Raw genomic sequence first — 18,399 nt, 5'->3', positions numbered from 1 at the left:
GGCATTGCTGTGTAACAACAACAAACGTGTTGCCGAGTAGCTTCTTAATCATGACAGACTGAAGTACAGTGAAGCACAGAGACCAATGATTTGTTTCTCATTTTTTTTGATATTTTATTCTACAAATGAATCCACTGTGGCACATACAAAATCAATTTGTTCTCAAACTAATTTAAACAAGTCATAACCTCAAAAGAAAATATTCTTTTTTTATATTTACGTCTAACGTTCAGATACACAATACACTGGACAAAGCAGTAGAGAATGAGACATAAGCTCAAAGTCAGTGCCTTTATTCAGCCTCATTTGAAATGGCATCAGTCCACACTGCTTTCTTCTGCTTCTGCATCAACATCCTCAGACTCCTCTTCGGGTTCAGCATCCACATCCACAGGTTTAGCAGTTGACTCTTCAATGGGTTCGTCTGTCTTTTCTGTGATGGAGCTGGACTGTGATACCTCCTCAGACACCTCCATCTGCTTAAAGTTAAAGTTATTGGTCAGCCATGCTATGCACTCTTGTACTGGTCTGTGATGATGATGATGATGATGATAACGTTTTACCTGCAATGCTTCTTCAGACGAGTCCTCCAGAGTAGATTGGGCTGTTTCTTCCTGCTCCATGGGCTCTTCTACTTCTTCCCTCCTGGCTGGGATCTGCTGTTGTTGTGGTGCTGGTGGTTCGGTAAACACTATGGGTGTCGGGGCTGGAGGTTCTGCTTGTGATACTGGTGCAGGCATCGATATATGCTTTGGTACTGGCACCTTAACAAACATAAGAGAGCATTTTATTTGCAAATTCCCAAGATTATCCATCAACATAATTCTGTGTAGCAAGACTGTGTCCATCCACAGACCTTTTTGAATTACGACATGGTCACATTAGCAAAATTTGTCTACTATCAATAGTGTAGCGATGTATGAAGCATAGATCACAAAGTCGTCACTTTCAGCTTTCTGTCGGTCAACGTGGCGAACTTATGTGAACAACTTGAACTGGTTGTGAAATCTGCAAAATTGCTGATCGTGTGGATTCCTATTGAAATGACTGGATTTCACCCATGAAAATGAACAAGGATAAATGTCACCGCACAAAGTTAGTGTGGAATGAAAATTCACCCCATCTATTTTGTAAATGCATGTTATAAGTCTTATAGAGGTAAAAAAAAAAAAAAAAAAAAAAAAACGGAAGTGATTTAATATTTCATTAGATTGTTGTAAGTCAATCTTCCAGTGGCACCATTTAGTCCTGGTCCGCTTAGCGTTCAGACTGTCATTTTTAACACCGAACCTAAATATACAAAACTAAAAACAGCTTGTATGACATATTTTGCAATGGACCTTACCTAATAACCAAAACAATGCTTTGGGCTGGGCTAAAAGTGCTCGTTTCATGGTAGTAACAATTGTATTTTTACCAGCTGAGAACGCACCAGGGGTTCAGATGGCAGCGTTCACACTTATTCAAATAAACCGGACTAACAGAGCAATCGCACCTGAGTTCATTTCAATTGAACCAAACCTGCCAAGTGTGAACAGACCCTTAGTCTGCTTAAACCCGGCCCCTCCACAATCAACTGCCATCTCGCATTCTCATTTAAGTGCAACGCCCACATCTCAAAATCCAATCAATAACCAATGAATAGAACCATTTTTTTTCTTCGTTAATGTGCGCAGATGTACATCACAATATAGAAGAAAAGATCTGTCACTACTCCGGTTTCATCACAACATACCTCTCTCTCTCTCTCTTCAATGACTTCTGGATGTTGAAGTTCAGGTTGTGGTTCTGGTTCCGGCTCTGGCTCTGGCTCTGGCTCCGGCTTCCTGTTGTTGGCCTCCAGAACGGTCATTATAGATGTTGGAATGTGGGCTTGCTACAGTAACAATAAAACATTTTATAATAAAAATTATTTTGAAGTACAATTTTAATAACTGAAGTTCTCATCTAAAACACTGAATGCACAAAATTTTACCACTTGTCATATTATTCATGGATGTTTTAGAATAGCATTACAATAAAATTGTGCGTTTCATGTATCAAGCAACGATGTTATTTTAGTATTATTTGTATACAATTATATAATTTACTAATATTTTGAATTTTTTTCAGTGTTATTTTCAGTTTAAGTAATTTTTTGTGCTTTTGTCATTTTTATTATTATAATTTTTATATTTCAGTTTAGCTTTATTTTATTTCAGTTTCAGTTCAATATTACACACACTACCAGTCAAAAGTTTAGAATAATTCATGTTTTTTTAAAGTCTCTAATGCTCACAAAGACTGCATTTTTTAATAAAAAAAATACAGTAAAAAAGTAATGTAAAATATTAAGTTTTCTATTTTAATATATTTAAAATGTAATTTATTCCAGTGATGCAAAGCTTAATTTTCAGCATCATTACTCCAGTCTTCAGTGTCACATGATCATTCAGAAATCATTCTGATTTGGGGCTCGAGAAATATTTCTTATTATTATCAATGTTGAAAACAGTTTTTGCTGCTTAATATTTTTTGTGAAAACAATGATGCACCAGCATTCCACCGTTTGGGGTAAGTGAGATTTAAATAAATGAATGAATACTTGTATTCAGCAGTGTATATATTTATGACTTCAGTCTCAGTAGCCATTCATTTCCCAGAGGGCACTTATTTGGGACAAACCCTGACACTTTGGTGATACGCACTTGGTGAGGGGTGAAGGAGTGCACGTGCTGCAGGAGGGGCTCCCTCATCTCCGGGCAGCGCTCGAACACACTGGCCAATTGTGGTGGAGGCAACTGGAGGAGAACATTATAGGACTGGGGTTTGGTGCGCTGGCAGCACTTCACAAAGCCCTCCCACACTTTAGGATACTTCCACACCTGTACAATCAACCAACAGTCAATCAGTGTACAGGTTTATCAGCACAAGATTATAAAATGAGAGATGAGTATGAGATTACTGGCATTGGCCAGTAACTGTGCCGGTTATGAGTGTGAAGGGTTCAGTCCGTCGACCTGTTTGAGGATGAGTCGAGCTAGGATGTTCATGACGAAGCCAGCCAGGCGAGGGTACATAGTGAGGGACTGGATGACCGTACGCATCAGCAGTATGGGGAGAGGAGTCTGCTCCATCAGCTGCTGCATCACCACCGCCAGCACCTCTGACGTGTACACGTTCTTCTCCCCAAAACACAGGTTCGTGGCTACAGGCCAGGGGGAAAGAACACCACCAAAAAACATTAAAAAGGGTGAGAGGAAAAGCAAAAGAGGGAATGAAAGCGTTCTCTCCACATTGGAGCCATTTAATGGGCATCTTTTCACATTTTGATTATTAATATATGAAATGTCATTTAAACTACACTAAATGCAACTAATTAAACATTCATACATATATAGCCACACATTCATATATTCAGTAGCGATCAAAAGTGATGTCCGAAGGGGAAACCTGTTTTAATGACAAGTTCAGATATATTTGAAATATGAGGGAGGAACAAAACACTAGGGGTCAGATTTACTAACAGCTTGTGCCAGCGCAAACCCTCTTTTGGTGTTAAAAAACTACTGTCAGGATTTACTAAAGACACAGTGAAAAATTAGCGCTGAAAAGGTGTGGACAGAGTTATTTTTGCCGCTGACCTTATTGCATATGCATTTGTAGGAGTCAGATGCTAAATTTATGGGAGGAGAGTATTTTTTTTAAATGACTAATTTAAGTTTGTGATTTACAAAGGTTTGCGCTCATCAATTTACTGGTGTTTGTGCCATTATTTACCGCCCAAATTTGCGCATTTATTTGCGCATCGTAAGTATATCATGTGCAGAACTTTCCATTCCCATCAGCGCTTTCATGGAATTGCGCTCACACTACTTTGCCCTGTTTAGTAAATCTGGCCCTAAACTTGGTAAAGGTATTTATCTAACAAAATTATTTAGCAAAAACAGATACAGGGTTGATTTAACTACGCAGAAAAAGTGCATCACAAATAAAACGGTTGACTCCAAGCACAACTACGCAAAATGCTTACAAAATAACAAATTTTTAAGCAATATTTTAATATATTGTCCCAGGCCAGACATAAATAAATTATAATTATTATGAATAAATAAATGTAATAAAAGAGATGAAATAAGAAACGAACAGAAGCATTTAACTATATATTTTAATTTAAAAAAAAATTGTGTAAAAGGCTGGACAGGGATACCTTTGATGATTGACTTCATGTCACACTTGGAGGAGTCAATGTTGTGTAAGGAGATGAGGAGCTCTCCAGGAGTGAGTGGAGACATGGAGGAACTGCCCTCGCCTACAGAACAGACAATCCCTTTAGTTCACTACAATTCTACTGATCTACAGCAAAACATCATTCTCAAAAGCACTTCAATCAACCTATAATACATAAAATACAAAGAAAACCACCTAATTTTGTTTTTATCAATATCAAATGCACAAGAGAGATAGCGGGTATTACTGTGTTGAGTGCCCAGCAGTCTGTTGAACACCTCCTTCACCACGATGGGATTGAGTTTGATGAGTTTGGGTAGCGCCTGGATCACCTCGTTCTGTTCGACACAATCAAGATACCATTATCAATGCAGTCTCCACAGAGCCATTTTAACTGCCTTTTAAAGTGCAATGTGGCAGTTAATGTGTTCATTTCTGAGATTAAAGTGTTAAAAGTAATTAAAAGTAGCTATGCTGATCTAGGATGCTCGCACGTTTTAAGACTGCCTGTTTTTGATCCTGTCAGTGACCTGCTTGTCTCAGGGATTACAGCGTGCAGGTGTGTGTGTGCAAGTACCAATAATAGCGATTGAAAGTGGGGAAAAATGAACTGACTATGTGAAAGTTGTTTTAAGTTCACTTAAAATAAAAGCTTTTGAAATACTTTTAATATTCTGTAATTAATAAGAAATTATAGATTTAAAAAAATCTGATAATTTGACGTTTAGGTCAGGATTCCAGGTTGGCCTACAAAAATACACATCACTGCAGCGGTTATGATTACAAATGTTAATCTTAGGTGTGATTAATAACAAAAATCTGTGCAAATAATATTTTTTTTAACAGATCGACGGCCTTGTTCTGGCTCTAAAATCTAAGCGGTTGAGCCTTGTTCAGAGTGACTTTAAACTCCCAAGGCTGTGAGTTATTGTTTTTATCATGTGTAAAAGAGTTGCAGGCACAACAACAACACATAACAACACCCAAACTATGGCAAACACACAGAATCTTGGGCCTTACTTATTTCATCAATGCTGTGTATTTGTGATTAGCTCTGATAATTAGGACAGAATCAGATGAGATGAGACAAACCTTCTCCAGGCCGTTGATAACTGGGATGAGGAAACGAACATCTGGCACTCGCTTATGATAAAGATCCCTCACCCTCTCCACCAACTCAGGAGATGGAGGCACTGAGGAAACGATACAATCCAAAAAATATAGACAATACAATCTACATTTACTATTCAGAGATGCATATACAGACACACTCTTTCTCTCTCTTTTACACACACACCTTTATCAGTGAGTATGTGCAGACAGCGAGTGACCAGCGTCTCTGCTCCTTTAGGACAGTTCTCCACCAGGAGCAGCAGGTCAGGAGAGCTCATTCCCATTCCTCTTATCTATAGAAAAAATATTGATTAAACAAAACAATTAAAATCATCATAATTAAACCGTTTTAAATGAAGAACGCAATAAATTAAATAGTCTGTTAGCTGTGAAGCCAGTTATTTGCTAGAATACCAATGCTGTTATTGTTAAATTTCCGGATATTACCTTAGATGTAGTGTGTAATATAGCTGTTTGTGAATGTAAAAGGTCTATAAAGTTTAAAGAACAATTTAAAAAAAAAAAGTTATTGTCTCCTAAAATAAAGTTAAAGATTCTGAACTGCCGAAACAAATCATCAGTAATTCCAGTCTAATTTCACATTTGCATAATGCCAGTCTATGGTCTTCTTAGGCTGGCCGTGAACAACGTCTACTCTGACCCTCAAACGCTAGTTGTAGCTGAGACTGGAAGAGTTTGATTCATGTTGTGGACATGTCAAGAAGATCCTGTTTTCTGCGCTGCAAAAGCAAATCCACTTTGCATGTACTTCAAAAAGATCAGGAATCTATATGGTAAAACCGACACCATCATTACTGTTCGTATCATTGTGTATACGAGTGCTGAGGAAGAGCTGAAATTTAGATATGGTAATGGCGTTTCATTTCCAACACGCACAGTAAGCGGAAGACCAAACACAACAGACTGGTCCATCTGACCAATCAGAGAAGAGTATGCTCTCGGAAAGGAGGGTTTAGAAAGATCAAATACTTTATGGAGGTTTCAGACACTGTGAGAAAAGAAGTGATGCTGCAATGTATATTATGAGAAAATAACAGTTTTTTTAACCTAGGATGCATGTAAACCTATTATAGGAGAATAGCATAATAGGAGCATAACTGTAACGCCCCTTTACAATAACTGGCACATTTCAGCTCCCAGTGCTGTAAACAGGTGCAGTAAGAACTACTGTAACTGCGCTATGATGCAATAATGTCAAGAAGAATTAGCAGAGCAACCAGAACCACTTTCACAAGCATGACTTCACACCACGTTCCACAGTCGTATTTTTCTTACATTTCAGATGTGTCATTCCACCTTTAAAACACTGAAATGCATGGTTCAGGAAGCAATCGTTAGAAAAATGGTGAGAACACAGGTTGTTGTTGTACTGCTGATGAATATTGTTATTGGTCCTTCAATTCCAAAGTCCATATAACGATGTTTTGCCCTCACAGAGAAAATAAACTGTTTCCTTGACATAACGATAAATTCTTCCTGGTCTTATAATTTCCTTAGTTTGAGCCAGCAGGCAAATGTAGTATTGTGCAATAATACTAATTATTATTTAATTAATTAATACATTATATAATACTAATTACAAAATGTATTATGCAAATGTGTAACATGGTGACGTAGCACAAACAGCTATAGCGGGCACTGTCAGGATGTTTCGCTAACAGTGAGCTGCTGGTCATGCACTTCAAACTTCTTTTTACCCATAAGCGAAGAACAAAAAATAAACTTTGCAGTGATTATATGGGTGTCTCTAGAGGGCGAGAAGGTCTTACAGGCTGTTCGATGACCCTGAGCACACTGCGTTTGATGTCGGCGATGGCCTCGGTGTAAACAGAAGCCAGCTCGTGCACCAGACGATGGTTGAGGGGCAGGAGAGACAGATAGAGGTAAAGGCACTGCCGCACACTCTCCTCAGTCCAGGGCGATGCTACCTCTGAGGACACAGCAGGATTGAGCAAAGTCACCACTATTTTAGAGCACAGTACACCACTGAGTTCATTTACACTAGTTTAAATGTTTGAGTAACAAAGGTTCTTTCTCAATTAAGGAAACAAAGGGTTAGTTCAACCAAAAATACAAATTCTGTCATCATTTACCCTCATGTCGTTCCAAACCCAAAGACATTCATCTTCGAAACACAAATTAAGAAATTTTTTATGAAATCTGAGAAATTTCTTTCCCTCCATTGAAAGTCTACTCACCCAAAATGTTCATTAAGACATCACAAAATAAATCCACATGAATCAAGCTGTCTTAATATTAAATTAAATAAAACTTCTAACTAATTAATACTATTGTTAAATTAAATCTATGCATCATATAAAGCGATTGTGTCTCTTCAGAAGATCTGGATTAAACTGCTCTATTCATATGGATTTTACGATCGCTTTATGAACGTGTTGAAGTGTCAGAGTTTCAATGGAAGATTTCATTAAAAACATCTTCATTCGTGTTTCAAAGATGAACAAACGTCTTATGGGCTTGGAACAATATGAGATAATGTTAATTTTTCTGTGAACTAGTATGAGCACATAGACTAAAGTACAATTATATCATAAATTGGGATAAATCTGAAGACTAGGAAAAGTCTTGGAACCTGTATCCTCTCCTGCTCCAAACAGAAGAGACGGTGGATTTGGGTGGACCAGAAACTGCATGTAGGTGAGAGCGAATTTCTCGATGCAGTCCTTCAGATGTTCCTTCTCATACATGCGCTTGATGAAGCTGAGAGCAGTGGACCGCACCTGAACATCATTGGGATTGTTATTATACTACTATGAAATTAATTAATGCAACAATGAAAAACAGATGATTAGAGGTTAACCTTTTCTTTTTCATGAGAGCTGAGGTTCAGAAGGACATTGAGGTACTGGTACTGTCTGGAGGGGCGTTTGAGAATGAGCTCCTTTAACGTGGACATGCCCAGGTAAACTCGCGACTGAAAGACAAGTGAGGAAACAATGATTTTAAATGTGATGCTCCACGAGAACTTTTTAAATGATGGCTTCAGAAACGTTTGGGTGTTAGTGTAGAAGAACGGCTGACCTCATCCTCACAGTAGCGCTGAATCACCTCCAGTGCCGAGTCTGTGATCACCGGAGCCTCCAACACAAGCTTGGTGAAAAGCCTGAGACAAATGAAAATCAGGAAGAGTGCAGATATATTAAGCATGCCAGAATATAAAGGTTAAAGACAGTCTTGCAAAGTTTCCTTTTTCTAGTTCACATAAAAACAATGCATTTAATTTGGGTAGCTGACAATGAAACACATTTGGGAAGTTGAAATGTAAACATCCAAAACCATTATAAACAGCATTTTGGCAACTATTTCTTATGGATGCAGATTCTAATTAATTGGGAGACTACCTGGAATGTTTGTACTTTTAACAATTCATTTGTCAATGCAGAACCATTTAAAATTAGCTAATGAAGGCAATTAAAAACGACGAAATAGAATATGCACTTTCCTTAATAAGATACTAAACTTTTAACCTAAAATCTTCAAGGTAATTAAAAAAAAAAAATTAAGCTTTGAATGTTACCCATTTAAAGATAAATTGGCCAAGTAATTTTCACCCTAAAATGTTATTTTGACTACAATCATATCAGTGGATTATAAAAAATATCCACATTTAAGATTGGAGCCATGTTGAGATCACATAAACAGTCGAATATTACTTATTTTATTTATATACATCTCAATAATCCAATACATTTAGTATTGGAAAAAATGTATAATGGGTAACAAAGATGCCTGCATATCTACAACGGCATTGATAACCGAAAACGTTAGTTCAGTATAATGTATGACAAGGTTTTACAAACTGGGGTTATTGAGTTAATTAAATGCTAATAATTAATTAATAGATATGTAAAGTGAAAATTAACTAATAATTTTAAAATTAAAACAAATCAAAATAAAACACTAAAAAAGATTAACTATTTTGTGTTTACCCATATATCATGTGACCATTAACCAACGTCAGAGAACAGTGAACATGTGAATGTGTTAAAATATTGAAAAATTAACTTAAAATCTCAGGGGTTACTTCAAATGAATATTTTAAGTCTGACAAAAGTTTGAGAATCCCTAATGTATGTATACAATACATTGTATTGGCAAGAGAAACAAACAAAAACTGCACAGTGAACATTTTGATGAACTATTTTATTTCACTGATTGTTTCACTGTGTGTTGATAAATAATTTGTGATGTTACGAGGTGATTCTCACCCATCCCTCTGCTCAGGTTTCTCCTGCAGGCCAGACAGAAGTGTGAACAGACAGTGCTCGTAGCTGTCCAGAGAGCCGGAGGGCTGCTGACTCAGGTATTCATTGTACTCGTGGTACAGCAGGGAAAAGGCCAGCTCGCTTCTGCTCCGCATATCCTCCAAGATAAACTGCAACAAGTCCTTTTTCTTCCCTCCCTCAAACTGGGTCACCAAGCGTGCAAGCAGCTTCACGCGGACCTGGGAGAAGATAAAACACACAGATGACTCTGTTGAATGGATACAGTGGCAGAGACTATGCATAGAAAAGTCCCCAAAAGCAGACTCACATGGGACATCCCAGTCTGTGCAATGGCCTTTTCTGACTGGAGGATCCTCTTAATGGCCATGTTGGTAAGTTTCTCGATCTGAGCCGCTGAAAATGGCTGCACCACGTCCGCCAATTTGAACACTTTTTTTCTGCCACTGGCACCAAAAGCTCTGAATGAGGGTTAACAGGGAGGAAAACAAAGAGACAATTAAACCACGCAAATACAATGTTTCTGTTTCAAAACAAAGTGAGCCAATCACTAGACAGCATTTAAAGACGACCTATTATGCTTTCGACAGTGTGTAATTTTGCTGTTTGAGCATGAAAAAGGTCTGCAAAGACCCAAGGCATACACAAAATAAAGGGCCGTGGCCTGAGTTGTGTTACTAGTGTGTTGAAACTAGCGGTTATGGTAAGGGGCGTGACATAAGGGGCTTTAGCACCAGGTAGTTCTAGGAACTAGGCACCAGGGTGGTTCCCCGAGAACAAATGGTTCCCGTACGAACATTTTCCTGATTGCATTCGCAAGTGATGTAAGCCGTGCTTCTTGTTGTGACTTTTATTTTGACTGCGCAGAGAAACGCCAGAGCCTGAGCACACAGTGCGCGCATTCTCCGTGTTCATTAGTTTATTATCTGACTAACAGTCCTGTCTAAAATGTTATTAGATAGAACTGTTATACATAGAAAGTAGACAGTAATGAAAAGGTATTAGCGTTTGCCGTGTTGTTGATGTCCAGTGTTGCTAGCTGAGCAGAAATGCATAATAATTTTTGGCTTGGTCCCCTCAAAGTTGCGTTGGATTTTCTCCTCATCGTAAAGGTTAAGAGGCCCATCTATCACTGTTTTCCATGTTCATATAGTTTGTGGAGTAAATTTATAGGCTATAATCTGTGTGTTTACACAGCTTTTTTTTAAATGACGGGTGCCGGTGTTTCGCTCTCTGGTAGAACTACTCACTGGTAGTTCCTATAATCCTGGTTTAGACCCTACTCCGAAGTAGGCGCTAAAATTAGTTCCTCCAAAAGGAGTCTAGAACTAAAATCGTTCCTAGTTCCTGCAGTGCGAACATGCCAAAATCCGGATACTTCCGACAATAGTTCTAGGAACTATGAAAAGGTTCCTCCGGTGCGAAAGCCCCTATAGAGACTGATATTTCTTTAAAACATGACAGGTGACTGTGGCGCTAAAGTCTGATGTCATCGAATGGGAATTGGTTCATAAGATCGGGCAAATTTAGCGACTACCGATCAAATCATAGAATGTGAGTTGGCACATATAGCATCCCTAGTGTGTGTGTGTGTATATGTTGTGCTATGGGGACACTCTTACTTGGGCTGTGAGGTGGGCAGTATGGGCTCTGGAAGCTTCTTGATCTGAGGCGCCTCTTCAGTGACAGGGCTCTTGTAGGCAGCCACCGCCCCCACCACTGAGATGGCTTGTCCAAGGGACACTGCAGACAGCTTGCGGATGATGAGAGGATCTTTGGAGCTGGACTCAGCCGCTCCTCCCTCTTCCTCCTTCACCTCTTCATCTCGAGCCTTACACAGCTCCAGCCCTGTGTAAGAGGAGATGCTGTTCAACATGCAATGCTATGCTATGCACAAACCCCCTCACCATCTTCACAGCTGTGCTGACAGGAACTAAAGGAGTTTCTCTCTCCTTCCTTCAAAATATCCATCACCTCACCTGGTCCCAGCCCAGCCCCAGTCATCTGTGTGGCCATCATCCTGGCTAAATGTTTGATCTGAGCGTCAGTGCCGGCCGATTCTACAGGCGTGTAGGTGGCCTGGAAAGAGGCTGGCATCACTTCAGGCAGGTAAACCATACTGATGAGCACCTGCATCGAGAGGAAGCAGAAAACGTGCAAAGTTAACACACATACAAGTTGCAGTAATGAGACTGTGTGCGACTCAACACAGTTCCAAGACTTTTTGACAAATTAATTTTCTATTTTGATTTTCAGTCTTTTGAATTAGATTTAAATAGTTGTTCTTTTTAAAAGTCAAAAAAGACCAATAATGACTGAAATCATAAAAATGTCATGATGCCATAATGTCATAAAAATGATGAATGCACAATTAATCAAAATAAAACTGAAATAGTGATATGTCTTAGTGCGATTTTTAAATTTAAAACAGCTGTAAATTGGTCTGTTGCGCTGCATGTTTCAGAGTGAAGCGTGGCACTGTGTTCACCCGGTTCACAGTAAAAGCCACAAAGTTGGTGTGGTGCTAACAGAAGACTAAGAATAGAGGTGGTACTGAATAAATATTAATGTGAAGTACTGAGAAGTTTTTTTGCCTTGTTTTGTTCCTGATCTTTCTGTTATATTTAAATGCATAAATATACATGTGTGCAGTTTTTCAACTGTTCATATAATTTCCAAAATATTTCTGCATTTTACCATTTGTAACGGAGAAGCATCAACAAAAACTTAAACTAACCAGAAAACCTGCAGTTTTCCACCGAAATAAAAACTTGAAGATTTAACGTTTGAAAGGGAATATTTTAAGACATTTTAGTATTTTAACTTGTAGTGAAAAAATAAATAAAAAATCTAATATTTATTTTTCCATTTTAAAGTACAACTGTATTATTTCAATAGAAATATATTGCAATGTTATTTTTTTATAATTTCAGTAAAAAAAAAAAAAAAAAATGTACACATTTATTTACTACTAATAATAATAATATAAAAACTATTCTTACTATTATTTTAGCATTGAAGAAACACATTTTTAGTTCCTAAACCAAACCTACCACACACAAAATTCAAGAGGAACAACACACTTGCTAACTATATTTCAGACCAGACATGCTATGGAGCGAGCAGCTTAGCCACAGTACGCACCAGGTTGGCCACATTCTCTGGGGACAGCAGAGGCAACAGGAACTCAGCAGTGAGATCGATGGCTGATTGGGTGCCAACAGAGGAGGACGGTTTTGGGGTGACGACGGGAGCTGGTTCCTCTTTATCCTCATCATCCTCCACTAGAGCGCCCTCTGCAAGCACAAACAAGGCATTATTCTTCTTCTTTTCAAAATCAATACCAACAACTGTTTGATCCACACCACACAACGAGCAATCCAGCTCATTAAAACAGCCACTCACCCATCTTGATCCTCTTGCCCTCAACATAGGGCTCATGATGGAGTCTCTTACGGGGTTGTACGATGGCTGGCGTGCAGCGGGTGATCTCGCTCTGAGACATGCCGAGGTCCTGCAGCAGAGTGGAGATCTGGCCCTGGAAGTCCACGCTGCTGGGGTGCTTTAGCACCGCCACCAGATGCAGCTTCAGGTTCTTGCGCACACTGCTCACTTGAGACTTAGCGAGAGTTGGGGGCAGGTTAGCTGGGGAACACAGTAAAAGAGATTAAGAACAAAAGAAATGATTAGATTTGAGTTCAAAGCTCTGAATAATGTCAGTTAACAGAACTCACCATGTAGCGTCTCATAGGCCTGCACCACCTCAGACATGAACATGGGCCGCTGTCTGGCCAGTGTAGCCAGTGATCCCAGTGCAGTGGTTAGATTAATGCTGGAGATGGCAGGGTGCACCATGAACTTTAACAACTGCTCCAAAGCCGACTTACCCTCATCACATAAAGTGTCTAAGAGCAGGACAGGAGTGAGGAAGATGAGGAGAGAAGAAAAGGGAAGCAAAAGGAAGCAGAAGGAGAGAATTAAAATATTTTTGTAAAACGTACTTAATTGGTCTGTGTTCGATCAACCTGATTTGCTGAAATCAAAACAGGGACGGTAATAGGTGAACGCGTGCGCATTAGTTCTGCCCACTACCAAAGAAACCGGCAGTGGCTTTTGCATGCTATTAAAGGCTGAATAATTACAAATTAACTCTGTTTTGACAGGAAAAATATCTTTTACATGTAGCGCATCAATACACAACATCAATACACAATTACAAATCTACTATTTATGGCTGTCCTAATTTCTACATGTTCAAATGTTAAATCATCATCAAATATGTGGGTAAATGGTTTGGGGGGGAAATGGTTCTATGGTTGTATGGTGTATGTTATGCTCCCAAATGCACACTATAAGCAAACCAGAGTTGAAGTAAAGCAGAATTTACTGTGAACCGAGGCGCTCTTACACACTGCAAACACTGGATCATGAGCTGCATGCGTGCCACGCTTCACTCTGAAACATGCAGCTCATATATTAAGTTAAATAAACTGATAATCATTAGAGCTGCATTTTTTTTGTTTCAAAAAGAGATTGTGATTCTCACACGAATCTGAACAGGCAACTAAACAAAATAACATGTCATTTACTAGAAGTTCTGACAAAATGTTAATTGCTGCAGTCTATTTAAACTGTTGGTTACACTTTATTTTAAAGTGACGTAGTTACATTGTACTGAGCAATATTAATCAACTACATGTACTTACAATAGAGTTACTGTTAGGGTTTGGTTTAGGGTTACTTACTTGTAATTATGCATGATTTACATTACAAGTCCATGTAGTAACGTGTTAACTACGTCACCTACGTCAACAAGTGTTACCAAAATGTTTAATTAATCTGAATTAATTTATTTTATTTTTTAATCGGTTGGAATGAATGAATCAATGAATCTTCATACTTATACATGACAACAGCTCTCCTTGTCAAAGGTTTAATAGACACAGGCGAATTGTTGTCATTTAGGAATAAGATCGTGGGTGTTTGAATCGAGATCACCATCTTTTAACGATTAATCGTGCAGCTCTAATAATCATATTGAAAGCAATATCGCGATTTCTTTATCATTCCGATTAATCGTAGAGCCCCGTATGACTGTATGAATTTGTTTTTATTCTTTTTTTAATTAACGAGTTTGAAAATGTGAGTCTGCTCTAACCATATCGAATATATGTGTGGTCTTTGGGGATTTTGTCCAGGCTGATGTCTCCCTCCTGCTTCTTGGGCGTGTCGGAGTCGGGTGTCCGTGGTGAAAGAGTGATGATGAGGGACTCTGTGAATTTGATGGCGTGTGTGCGGACTCCGTCGTTATCGGAATCCAGCAATGCCAGAACATCCTCTTTCATCTGGGTCACCATATCCCAGCATGCCTCCTGCATGTCCGTCACACTCTTAGTGCGCACTAGCCACTAACAGAACAAATAAAGACCACGTCAGAGACCTAAAAACATCAGCCCAGCTTAACAATAAATACTGTGTAACGACTTGATACCTGTAAAGCCACTTTATATAGCTGAGTGAGCGTCAGAATGGCCTTTTTCACCACATTCACACTGTCGTCTCTCATCAGCATGTTCAGGTTGGCAATCAGTCTCAGCAGAAGCTCATTGTCTCTTTTGCTGAATAAACGAAAAGCAACTGGTAATGAAGTATTGGTCAAAGTATTACGTACTGGATGCTTACAAGCGCACCAGCCAACACTCACCTTGCCTCCTCAATGAATCCGATGACAAACTTTCGCACCTCTATTGACTTGTCAGTCTGAAACGCGATGATTTCCTGTTGAGAATGGATAAAAGCAGAAAACATAAATTTAATTTCTGTGTAGGCAACATTTACACAAGCTGGTGAAGATTGTATTGATTATGAAACTTACATCCAGAAAATTATCAAGCAATGAAGGGTCCTTGTTGATAATCAGCTCCTGCACCTAATAATAAAATGACATAACTACATAAACATGAACACTAAACATTTGATTTTTATATTTATGGCAATATGGAAAGGATTTTAAAACCTGTTTGAGGACAATAAGCTTTTCCTCTGTAGAGATGAGGGCCGCCTGGTTTAGCAATTCCACCACCTGAGGGAGAAATGCAATCCATACATGTCACATTTCCAACAAACAAAAAAACAGCAATAACTGGTGCTGTTCCTCAGTAATAAGTAATGATGGCCAGTGTGTTACCTTCTCGCTGGTGGTCATGTCTAAGGCTGCGTTTTCCTCATTGCTGTATAACTGGGAGCTCGCGCTACCACGTGCTTGTTCTCCCACGCCTGACGCCATTATGAAAAAATCTAAAGAAAAGAGAATGACAGGTCTTCAGAGGTTCACAAATGGTTAAAGTCACCAAGAAAACAACATGGACAATTGTTTTTTTTTTATATGTCCTCATAATCTTTAATCAACCTGTCAATCACATGAGATCCACCAATAGCAAACAACAAACATCCAGTGAACCAATCAATTCCCCAAGGACAAAATTTAGTCCCACCCCACATTTTTGCTTGTTCGGGAAGCCGTTTCACTCGGATAAATGACACAGTAGAGAAAAGACTATCGACTTTAAATTCTAATTTAAGATGAAGAAAAAGGGTGAGCACAATTTCCATATAGCAAATAGTTTAATTTGATATTCTTTGGATCTCATGTATGTCATGGTGAACAACAACAGCAGCCTTTTAACTGGAGCCTGGACGATACATTTAACTCAATGTATTCTTAACACTATCGATGTGTCGATGTAACACTACATTCTTCATTTAGAACAATTATCATACTACATTACAAAACTCACTATAACCTTTTTCTTCAAACATTAACGTGGAATGTTTGTTTTCCATATCACATACAGAACTTTGAGGAATATGCTCAATAATAATAATAAAATAAATAATATCCCCTAACAGCATTCCCCTGTTATAAAAAAATAAAAAATAAAAACATTTAAGAAGTGCTTTATCTAGAAATACCTGTCATTTTTTTCACAATACAATGCACTTTTCATTTTCTTACATTCTAAGTAAATTAAATACAACTGATCATCATTTTATCAAACCTCTCAAGGCAAGATACTGCAACCATTTTGTTCTATTGCACGTATCAATTTTGAGATTTTGGGCTATTTTGCTGCGATAACATTTCAGACTAGTGGAAAGAAAACTAAACTAAAACCAAAATACACATTTAAGTGTTTATTACATTACACTTTATCTGTTTGTGTCTGTATATTGCAATTTACAATACATATCTTTAAAGCCCGTTTTCTCAAAATTAGTTTTTTCCCCTCATGCACTGATCCAGAAATCTCTACTTCAGTAGCACCAAACTGTACAGTTTTGTTCTTTATTTATTATTATTTTAAGGTTTTTATAGAGGAGCTCATATATCTTTCAAATAACATTTCTTTTAACATTTTATTCCTAAAAACATTTTTATATACAAAAAATTCCTAAAGAATTTATGTTCTGACTGTTGATTTATATAGTGATGAAAAGAGATTTCCCCATGTCACTTAATGTTAATACAGCTACTGCTGTAAAACATCTACCCTCTACCCTTTTCCTCTCTGTAAAACCTTTTCACCTGTGGTGTCTTGACTTAATATATAGAGCACAAACCAAACAAATACAAGCCGAAACAAGAAAGCCATCAGAGAGGTGAGCATGAACTGTCAAAGAAGCAGAGATCTGAGGTGTGTCTAAAGAACTTGTTGACCATGTGGTAGACAGAAGACTTATCATGGCAGAGATTGCCAACTGAGTTTGCCCTAATCTACAAAGGTCAATTAAACCATAAGATTATTTAGGCAAGAATACTAGTGATTATGCAAGATGCTCTCTACTTTTACAGTACAGAAGTGCACAGCAACTGGGATTACTGTATACAATAGTTTTACACAATTCTTGGAAGCATAAGTATTAGCACTCAATTTACAAATTAACAGAATACATAGTAGCAAAGTCATGTTTTCTGATATTAGAGCATGATTTAATAATGTAATGTAACATTAGACAGTACACTTACAGTATTTTATTCAGCATATTTAAGTGCAAAAAGAGACGTAAAATGACTAAATTTTTAGTAAATGTTGTCATTACATGTTTCAGTTGTCTTATGTTTTGAAACTTGCGCTTGTGTGGAAATGAAACATGTTCAAACCGAATGAAAACAATATTAGGTTTTGAATGAATGACTCGCTTTTACAAGTGGGACTAACGTTAGTCTGAAGTTTCAAAAATGTAACTGAGGTAATTACAGCTAAGCGAGACAAATAGTCGGGGAAACACTGACCATGATGCAGATAAACGTGCTGAAATAATTTTACAACTAGTACATATTAAAAAAAAAAAGAAAATTAATGCAAAATAGCTCGTTGATTTCTCATACAGAATTGGGCTAATGGTAGCTAGATGACTAAATCTTAAAAAACAGGCTTCCTGGCTGTCAGAAAATAGCAACTTTAGTAAATGAGTATGACAGAGAAGTCAAACTTACTCTAGAGAAATCCTTTTAAATTCTATAAAACGTGGGGAATTAAAATTCTGAGTTAAAACCTGTCGGTTAGCACTGACGCTAGCAATCTTTAGACATGAAAATAGTTAAAAAGCACAAAACGAATGTTACCTTACTCAGAACTTCTTTTGATAACTTCTCACGTTGGAATTACATATTCATATAATCCACTTAGTTGCAAATTCACCGGTCGTAGCAATTATTATAGAAAAGTATTCATTTGCGCCATGCTAAGAGAAGAATCTACTTCCGGGGTTGAACGCGAACGTGAGGTTCATGGGAAATTGAGTTTTGTTT

At 38.0% G+C, this 18,399-nt stretch overlaps 1 protein-coding gene across 2 annotated transcripts; it reads right to left on the bottom strand.

The window, feature by feature from the left end:
- Positions 1-89: 89 nt before the first annotated feature.
- Positions 90-18,359, bottom strand: sympk (symplekin). Of its 2 annotated transcripts, none has more exons than XM_084114176.1 (27): positions 18,214-18,359; positions 15,775-15,884; positions 15,604-15,669; positions 15,463-15,516; positions 15,292-15,365; positions 15,079-15,205; positions 14,746-14,995; positions 13,322-13,492; positions 12,993-13,232; positions 12,732-12,883; positions 11,567-11,717; positions 11,210-11,435; positions 9,898-10,048; positions 9,573-9,808; positions 8,386-8,467; positions 8,165-8,278; positions 7,937-8,084; positions 7,113-7,273; positions 5,507-5,615; positions 5,302-5,402; positions 4,457-4,547; positions 4,190-4,291; positions 3,000-3,187; positions 2,688-2,864; positions 1,736-1,876; positions 564-764; positions 90-479 (listed from the first exon to the last, which is right to left on the bottom strand). In XM_084114176.1, the coding sequence occupies exons 2-27, from the start codon at positions 15,871-15,873 to the stop codon at positions 318-320; spliced, it is 3,774 nt and encodes a 1,257-aa protein (XP_083970302.1). In that variant the 5' UTR covers positions 15,874-15,884; positions 18,214-18,359; the 3' UTR covers positions 90-317. The 2 variants fall into 2 exon arrangements, with proteins under 2 accessions (XP_083970302.1, XP_083970303.1); XM_084114177.1 differs by having other exon boundaries at positions 90-476.
- Positions 18,360-18,399: the final 40 nt, after the last annotated feature.

The sequence above is a fragment of the Abramis brama genome, assembly GCF_963993115.1.
Source record: "Abramis brama genome assembly, chromosome: 5".
Taxonomy (NCBI): Eukaryota; Metazoa; Chordata; class Actinopteri; order Cypriniformes; family Leuciscidae; genus Abramis; species Abramis brama.
This window is presented reverse-complemented; position numbering and strand designations above follow the sequence as displayed.